The 9,376-nt window shown below is 41.1% G+C and overlaps 2 protein-coding genes across 5 annotated transcripts in view; one reads left to right on the forward strand and one right to left on the reverse strand.

Moving 5' to 3' along the window:
- The window catches only part of cckbrb (cholecystokinin B receptor b), an 86,734-nt gene extending 80,414 nt beyond the window's left edge, over positions 1 to 6,320 (reverse strand). For 3 of the 4 annotated variants that reach the window (XM_025063613.1, XM_025063614.1, XM_017039989.2), the window contains exon 1: positions 2,449 to 3,105. In XM_025063613.1, the coding sequence (XP_024919381.1) occupies positions 2,449 to 2,605 (157 nt within the window). In that variant the 5' untranslated portion in view covers positions 2,606 to 3,105. Of the gene's footprint in view, positions 1 to 2,448; positions 3,106 to 6,221 lie in introns of those variants that run through there. The other variant, XM_025063615.1, reaches the window with a different exon arrangement.
- Positions 6,246 to 9,376, forward strand: part of pdzk1 (PDZ domain containing 1) — a 3,897-nt gene continuing 766 nt past the window's right edge. Inside the window, exons 1-7 of the mRNA XM_008328677.3 lie at positions 6,246 to 6,359; positions 7,349 to 7,558; positions 7,657 to 7,870; positions 8,197 to 8,529; positions 8,636 to 8,832; positions 8,906 to 9,130; positions 9,207 to 9,370. Coding sequence (XP_008326899.1) covers positions 7,352 to 7,558; positions 7,657 to 7,870; positions 8,197 to 8,529; positions 8,636 to 8,832; positions 8,906 to 9,130; positions 9,207 to 9,370 — 1,340 coding nt within the window. The 5' untranslated portion in view covers positions 6,246 to 6,359; positions 7,349 to 7,351. The remainder of the gene's footprint in view (positions 6,360 to 7,348; positions 7,559 to 7,656; positions 7,871 to 8,196; positions 8,530 to 8,635; positions 8,833 to 8,905; positions 9,131 to 9,206; positions 9,371 to 9,376) is intronic.

A 9,376-nucleotide genomic window follows, 5' to 3' on the forward strand; every position in this document is an offset into this window, starting at 1 on the left:
CACCCCCCACAGCCTCACTGTGACAGAGGAGAGAGAGGAGTGTGAGTGATGGAGGTGGAGAGATGTGTTTATTCTTCATCATCTAGTGATGATACGAACAGGTGTTACGGTTCATGCGAAGGAAACGGAGCACACTTTAATCTGCAGTTTTGAAAATCTGCTCATTTTCTATCTTGAGAAATCAGCCCTGATGGAAAGACGCAGCAAGAAGCATTCCCTAAGTGTAGATATTGAACTGATTTTAATTTATTATATTTTAAGGCAATTTTTCCTCAATTCCTTTCCGTTTTAGCACTGCTGTGACAAAGATATATAACTTTTTGCAGTACAATATATGAAATGCTGTAGGAGAAAAACGTTCTTGGAACAAGCAGCTTCTACAGACAAGGTGTCAAATACTTAAGTGTGACCTGAGGAACAGTTTGAAAGGTTCTAGAGAGGTTAGGTAGAAAAAAAAGAAAAAAAGAGCTTAGAAAAGAATATGTCATTGTCAGAGTTTCTTTTTGTGTCAGACCAGAAGAGGCACGGTTGGAACCAAACTGAGCACAGGACAACATAACAGCCCACAACCCACTCTCTCAGTGTGATGTATTCAAAGTGAAGAGAAAGGAAATGGCATGAAGATGTTTGGAAACATGAAGGAGTTTGTCCTTTGGTGGAGAGGAGTCCAGAATGATCAGGATGTCAGACTGGGATTAAACAGTAATCTGGAGAAGAACTCAGAGTTTTCCTCAGATATTTGTCTGTTTTTACATCGTACTGTTCAGACTGTATACACGTCTGCATACACGCACGAAGAGTGTGCAGGTGTGTGTACCAGTCTGGAGATAACACCTGCTGCATTTAGTGTGAAAACACTTCAGAGTTTCCCCTCACTGTGAGCTGTTTTCTCACCGACTGTGGAGAAGGTCTTACACAACACAGGCCTAAACCCTGAAATCTTACTTTTCAGCCAGTGATTCTCAAAGGGTGGATGATGGGCCAAAAATGGCCACTGGTGGGACTTTTGTGAAGTGATGTCAAATGTGTTTAAGCGATTAACACAAGCAATTTTTTTCTGAGAACTCATATTTTAAAAGTCACAAACCTTCGCGACCCAAGTCAATAGACGTTATTCGTAAACTCCTGGGAAACGTGATGCGAGACGACCAAAAAATAAAATTCTTGCAAACTCCCTGAGGGCCGCGACCCAGTCTTTGGGAAACTGGATTAATACATTCATTCTGACAGCCCAAATTTACACACACACACACACACTCTCACTTAAATCTTTTTAATCTCTATACTATTGTCTGTCTGAATTAGTAAATATTACTCACAGTACAGTGTGTACACCTGATGTCCCCTCCCACCTCCAACACCTAATTAAAATGTAACTCTTTTTTTTTTGAGATGGCAAATCAGATGCCGTGTTTACTTTAAATGTCCTCTATTAATACCTAATAATAAGAGATGAAACTTTGCCTCAAACTCATCCCCACACGTCATCATGTTCTTCGACGCCTCAGCAGAGAATCACTCTGTGCACATTTCAATTCAAATCGTCCAAAGCATTTAGCGGCAGCTTGAGTGACAGGAAAGGAAAAATGAGAGGAAAGAGCGATCAGAGTGGAGAGGCGATGGTGTGCTGGAGTGATGGAGTGAGCAATGATGGTGACAGCAGCTCACCGACAGGGTCAGAGATGCTCACTTTACCCATGTGGATGATGACAAATGGGTGAGGAGTCATGATAGAAGATAGAGTTGGGATGCAAAATAGAGAACCAGTGTGTGTGTGGGGGGGGGGGGGTAAAGAGGGGGGAGTACATTAGAAGACATTTCTTTAATTAAAATTTTGGTATTTTACTAAGGTGCTGTAATAATTATCATCAACAAAAGGTTAAAAAATGATTTGTGATGTTTACTAAAAATACATTTTTTGACATTGTATTGTTTCATGTATTATTTTGTACAACAACCAACACTAATACCAGACCTATCTAATCCACACCATCTGCTAACAGTGTTGATTGACTGAGGAACACGTGCTGAGAGCTATGACACATTGGACTGATTTCTTCCCCTTGGTTTTTATTTATACCACCCTGAATCATTAGCTTTTCTCAGGTTGTTTGAGGAGTGGGCTCTCTCCCCTGAGGTCTTTACAGAGCCAGGAAGAGTGACGGACAAAAAGGCGTCGAGGGACCATTTTTATGAATGGATCTTTTATTTGAGTCCTGACACTTTCTTAGTGTCTTTCCTAGTCTTGAACAGCAGACAGCATCTTCAACTGAACCACGGAGGGAGACTGCAAAAACACAACCTCTGTCCACTCTGGTAAAGTTTTCAAAGCTATAAAACAGTTTTTCAATTACGAATTGACCAATAACCTCCAGTTAGTCAATTAAAGGGGGGAGCAAATATGGACACTTGAATCCAACAGAAGTATAACTCTGTGTGTTCACTCACCCTTTTGTCTTAGGCGGTCAGGTATTAGCAGAGGGAAAATGTTTCCACATGTGATGTTGGATGTCTCCAAGCTTCCGTTCCCATCAGCGCTATCTTTACGCATCGCTCCGACGCAGTCGAGGAAAGTAAACGTCTCATTTCTCACAACAAGATCCATGTGGGTTTGTTTTTCCGACTTCAGATTAAGCAGCAAAGATGTTAATTTGGGTTTTACGAACTAAAACGCCAGAATAAAAAGCCGGTGCGTCCGTAGTCCATACCACTTGGTCTGTATGTTAATGATGTGAGGTATGGCTCACCGACGTCCAAAAGTAAATGTAGAAAATATTAATTGTTTTGTTGCTTTTTTTCTAGTAGTAATCGTGGATTTTTACTGCAGACGCGCTTCACTTGGCACCGTGTGCGTATAATGCGCACCAGAGGAAGAGAGGTGAGACAACAGAGAGGGACAGGAGAGAGAGGGGAGAGAGAGGAGAGAGAGAAGGGAGAGAGAGCGCAGCTGCGCGTCAGACGAGCAGAGCGAGAGAGACGTCGAAGAGTGTGGAGTAATGTCATATATGGCGTGAAGATGTGTGTGAGGGAGGGAGGGAGAGGACTCTCTCTCTCTCTCTCTCTCTCTCTCCTCCCCCCGTTAATTGGTTTACATAATTCTAACAAGGAAACAAAGAATCGATGAATCGATTTTTTTTTTGTTTTGTAAATGTAATTAAATTAATGTTTGCTATAAACCATTGCTTCCCCCATTCTACGTTTTAACATTTTCGGTTTATTTCGTCATTCGGATACCATCAGNTTTTCTTCAATCCCTCACATTTGAACATAATAACAAAAGAATGTGTGGGATTTTAACTAAATATATCCTTCTAAGTCCCTGTGATAATAATAATAATAATAATAAAAACTTCAGTTGTGTCCAGGTGTGAACTCCTCAGTCCATCACTTCACTGATGCTCTCTAATGTTTCCATTTTTAGATTCAACGTCTTCTCTCGGTTCTTTTGAAAACCCCAAAGATGAAACACGTCGTCATAGCCTTGTTGTACTCACAGATTAGTCACCACAGAAACTGGGAGAATTGTTTCTATTCTTAGGACTTCTGTGTAAAAAAAACTACTTATTTGAGTTATATTTAATTTTATATCAAAGTTCTGGGGAGAAAGCAACAGAAACCTCAGTCAGAATTGTGAAATTTGCCTCTGACTCAAACTTATGTTGTGATGAACAGCATTAGGATTACATAAGCCTGACCTAACTTATTTAAAAATAAGAGATACGCAGTTTAAGAGTAAACGGGCTACGGAAGAGAAGAAGACTGTTGTCGAAAGGTGGAACCGCTTTATGAAACCAAGACCGTCCAGCTGACTACTACTACTACTACTACTACTACTACTACTACTACAGTATACTACTGTACATAGTACAGTATGTGTCTGTATCTATCATCTGTCTCTCTATTCTCTGGATCCCTGATTCTGATTCTGCACAGACTAGTTCAACAACCAAACACTGTGTGCAGTTTAAAGGTCTATATACAATCTGTCACGTCAACGCTGCATCCTCTAGGGGTCACTGCAGCAGATCATCTGCCTCCTGCTCACTCCATGCTGTCGTCATCCATCCTTCTCCCTAACAGCTTTTCTTTCTAACATCACCTGTGAAGTATTTAATATTGCAGTAGCTCCTCCCTGATCAGTCACAGACTAGAGCAGCACAGGAAACAGGAAATGACCCCTGAAGCCATCAGACTCTTCAACTCCTCATTCTGAGTCTCTGTTTAAACTCACTGCTCAATACTATGATTCCATTATGACTTCTTCTAGTCAATATTTGTGCAGTAACTGGACACTGTTCTGGCTAATGTTGTTGTCAGTGTTGTTTTGGCCAATGTATGCAATATTTTGGACAATATTTTATGTAATACATATTGATTTTCTGCCATGTATTTGCAAAAGTAATGGATTTAATATGAAAAACAAAATATTAATAATTACAATACTGTAATATTGTTTTTATTTAATTATTTTTAATAATATATTATGATTTAATTACTGTCTTTTAATAAATATTAGTACACATATTTGGTTACATTTATGTTAACATTTTGTATTTGTCTAAGTATATAGTAAAATATTAATTGATTGAAAATGTCTGAATCTGTCACATTCAGAATCTGATGAACTTCATATAAGTGGATATTTCAGCACATACTCTATTACAATAGTTTAATTTTATTGTATATTCAGTATATTTATATACCAAACACCAAGCCTGTATAGATATACAGGTTATAATCGGACAACAGATAAAGTTCGTGTCATGTTTTGGTTTCTGGATATTGCGCCACCTACACATGAGGAAGGTTTTAGACGTGTGTTACATCAGTCTGTGGGGAGGTGCAGTTGTGTGGCCCCTGAACGCCAAAATGACTTCTGACAAATGGCAGCCATTATTTCAAGTGTCCCAGCTCTAATCTCTCTCCTGCTGTAATGAGCCGTTAGGCGGGTCTTTCCCCAGAACCTGTCCCTCTGTACGATCACACTGCGTGGGAATCAAGGTGCGGTGAGAGAGGGGGGGGGAGAGAGAGAGAGAGAGAGAGAGAGCCGGGTTCTCCTCTGATGACTGCTGTAATCACAAACCAGCACCACTTGTTGATTACTGATGCTTCACTGCTGATGAATGCAGGTTGGAGATAATCACCACCGGGGGTGGCATTTCACAGCCCGCATCCTCTGTTCCTAATATATACACACACTTCTCCTCCACAATTGCAAACATCACAGAAATCTGGTTTTGAGCTCCGATAAACAACCGCAGCACTGGAGTAGTGGGAGGTCCAGAGAGGTGGTCAACGTCCTCACGGAAATACTTTTCCTTTTAGCAAACACGGGGACGTGACTGAGGTTAATGGATGTTGAACGCATCAGCGCTAAGTAGAGCTGAAGGAAATTCCCATCCTGTTCCACTCTCTCCATCCCCGAAGGCTGTGGCTTCTGTGGACCCTTGTTATTGACTGTTCAAACAAGGCTCTAGGTTGGGAAGGAAGGGGTGGCTGCAGGGTGGGAGGTGGAGGTGGAGGTGGAGGTGGAGGTGGTGGGGTCGGGAACACAGGACACTACTGTCGGATGGTTGGTCGGATCATGTCAAGTCATAACATTCATAACAGAAACTACTTTTTTTCCTGCAGTCTAACAGTAACTAGAGATGTTTGTGTTTTGTTTTTCAGTTTGGAGCATTTAGATTGCTCTCACCTTTGACCCATGCAAAAGACAACACTATTAGGTATTTTATCACCCAAGATCTCTGCTATAATTACTATGAAGCAGCAGCCATAAAACACAACCCAATGAACTTTGAAGGTAAGAAATGTTGTACGAGGTTACACCCTCACTGATGATGCAGTTTTTCTAGGTTTGACCCAAGAGCGTGTTAAGATACGGACTGGACCTTTAACCCCGAGGATAAACCAGTCCGTCACCACAGCTACAACCACATGTTATAGAGCAGATTTTAGTACAGAAACAAAAATATACATAACAAGACATAAGTAATTATATATATATACAGTATATATATATATATATATATAAAATGCAAGTGTACATGCCCAGAGTGTATTTCTAACCTAATGCTGACTGTGGCGCCTGTGCTGTGACTGCGGTGCAGCACCTGCCTCATGAACCTTTGACGTTACTTTCTCCCCGTGACCAGATTATTGCCTCCGTTTAGACATTCCTTAACAGAAAACACAGTTAAATAACTCATCTTTAAACGTACCTTTGGAACGTCAAAGTCCACACGGTGAGGGCCAAATGGGTGGAGTGTGGGGAACAGGTGTGAGCGGTGGGACATAACAACCAGGCAGCAGCAGAGACGATCCTCCTTTGGACCAGGTCACCAAGAAGACACAGGTTGGTGAGTTTTATTGTCATGATCTCAAGATTTTTCAAAACTTTCTAAAAAATTTAAGGCTTTAAGTCGCTTATTTGATTTAATATACCAGTAAACTTTATACACACATAACATAAATATAACTTTAAACTGAAAATGTAGCATGTAATATGAATATATATATATATATATAAACCAACTAAAAATTCCTATTTCTGCACTAGCAAGTTGATATATAGTAACTATTTTAATGCTCACTGAATTGAATAGTCAACTTTTCTGGTATACTTCAGCTCTTCTGATAAAACAACAGTGACAGAAGAATAGTTTACCTCCAACTTTTTTTTGTTTTGTTTTGTTTTTGTCAGAGCTGATACTGATTATTTGTCTGCCTGTCTTTAAATCAGCAAACATGATTTACAGATGTGACTGTAAAGTATCTCTGCCTATCAATGGACTGCATTCTGTGTGTATGAATGAGGGCGTCCTAATCTTCAGTCAACACTCTAGTCACCTGTCATTAGCATTAACCATTAACTCTTACTGCAGAGCTGACCTGAAGATTAACTTCTCAGTGCAGCTATCAGCACCTTTTATGGTTTGGTTGCATTAAAAACATATTTTAAATGGAGACACAGGTGACAGGGAAAGGTGGATCAGAGGGCATCTAGAACACACGTGTCAAACTCAGGCCCGGGGGCCAAATCTGGCCCGCAGTCTAATTATATTTGGCCCGCAAAATCATTATAATATTAAGCTTTGGTCGTTCCAGATTCATTGTTTACACAAAACTCAAGTTTGTTTCCATATGAAAAAAATCTACATTACAAATCTGGAGAGAAGGGAAAATATGTAATTCTTCAATAAATATTGAGTTTGGCCCGTGACTTCGTCCCAGTTTTAAATTTTGGCTGTGTTGTCACTCTAATTCTCATGGGGACAGTTACAATAATAAGAATAATATTATGATGTTGATTGGTTAATGTCAACAAACTTCCTGTCCTTCCTGCCAGGACATGGCTGGGTACAAACAAAAGGTGATCTCCCTCACTAAGAGGCCTGGTCAGACCTTTGGCTTCTATCTGAGGGTGGAGCATAATGAGGACGGTCACCTGGTGCGCTGTCTGGATAAGGGAGGTTCAGCTCAGCTTGCGGGCATGAAAGATGGGGATCGTATCATCAGAGTCAACGGAAAATTTACTGATGAACTGTCCCACTTAGAAGTGAGTATGAGGGTGAACATGATTATTATAATACAATATTTTAACAGCAATGTCAAATGAACCCATGATGACAAATGACTCTGTTTCCTGTTGAACAGGTGGTAGATCTGGTGAAAAACAGTGGATTAACTGTTGCCTTCCATGTCATGGATGAAGCTTCCTATAAACAAGCAAAATCACAAGGAGTGAACCTGTCCAAGCCCCAAACTGCACCGGCCGTCAACGGCGTGACCAAACCAGCTCTAAAGCCAAAACTGTGCCACCTGGTCAAGAACAGCTCAGGGTTTGGCTTCTCTCTTTCCTCAGTTAGAAGTAAGTTGCATTTATAAGTGTTATAAATAAATTTAGCAGCAGATAATAAAAATTATACCAAAAATACATTTTAATTTTACCTACCAAAAATGTTTTATTATATAACTATTGTATTTTGTTATATATATTCATATATATATATATTTGTATTTCTCCTCCTTAGCTTAGCTAGGTTTTAAACCCAGAGTTTGTTGATTCTTCTTAGTGTTTTACTGCAGCATCCTTTGAATATTTGCTACCTAGTTATTATGCCTCCTGTGCAAGTTAATTAAAGGTACATTTCAACAACCTGGATACATACCTAAACATTTCTGTAACTCCTTTAGATGTCCCTGGTTTGTTCATGAGTGATGTAGCTTCTGGAGGTGTTGCTGCTAAAGCTGGGGTCAAGGACCACGACCGCCTGGTGGAGCTCAATGGAGACAATGTGGAAGAGTGCACACACGAACAAGTTGTGGACAAGATTAAGATGTCGGGAAGCGACATAACGTTCCTGTTGGTTGATGAGGAAACAGACAAAGACTATAAAAACAAGCGTGGAAAGATTCAAGCACACCAAGCTACAACCAAGTACCTCAATCCAGATCCACGTGTGATCAAAATCACCAGAGGAGCAGATGGATACGGTTTCCTGCTCAGAGAGGAGCCTGACCACACAGGCAGGGGCACTGATTACTTTTTTTTTTTTTTTTCAAAGCTGCTTTTAAATCAACATCCACATCCTGAGCTGTCTTGCTGATGTTGTGTTTACCTTTGAACGTGCAGGTCACTTCATCAACGACATAGACAGAGGCAGCCCCGCAGAGCGAGCCGGGCTGAAGAAGAAGGACAGACTGGTGGCGGTGGAGGGTCAGGAAGTGGACAGCTGCAGCCATGAGCAGGTGGTGGATATGATCAGGCTGTGTGGTAACCAATGCTGCCTCCTGGTGGTGGACAACGAAACGGATCACATATACAAACAGGTGGGATCAGATTTCACCGACTAACTTTAAACACATCCCACAGTCAGTGGTCTAAATCAGATGTCTCCCATAGGCAAATGTGTCTCCTCTTATTTACTGGGAGGAGATGAACAATTCAAACTCACCGCCCAGTTACACAGAGGCCATCACCACGCCTGTTGCCATGCGGCCTGCCACATTGGCTCAAGAGAAGAAGAAGGAACTCAAACTTAAACTTTGCAGATTGGAGAAAACTTCAGCCGGATTTGGATTTCGTCTCAACGGCGTCCAAGGCCTCTATGGACAGCACATCAAAGAGGTCAGAGTAGAGAAGACTTCCGCTGTCCTTAACGTTACTGTTTATAATAAATGGAATAAGAAAAGGTTTGTTTCAGGTGGTGAAGGGCGGAGCAGCCGACAGAGCAGGCATGGAGGATGACGACGTAGTGGTGGAGGTGGATGGAGTGAATGTGGAACAGAGTACCCACGAAGAGGTGGTGGATCTCATCCACAGCAGCGGGTACTCTTTGGAGATGCTGGTGGCAAGGAAGTTCGTCTTTGACGA

This window comes from Cynoglossus semilaevis, chromosome 16 (genome assembly GCF_000523025.1).
Source record: "Cynoglossus semilaevis isolate Cse_v1.0 chromosome 16, Cse_v1.0, whole genome shotgun sequence".
NCBI classification, from domain to species: domain Eukaryota; kingdom Metazoa; phylum Chordata; class Actinopteri; order Pleuronectiformes; family Cynoglossidae; genus Cynoglossus; species Cynoglossus semilaevis.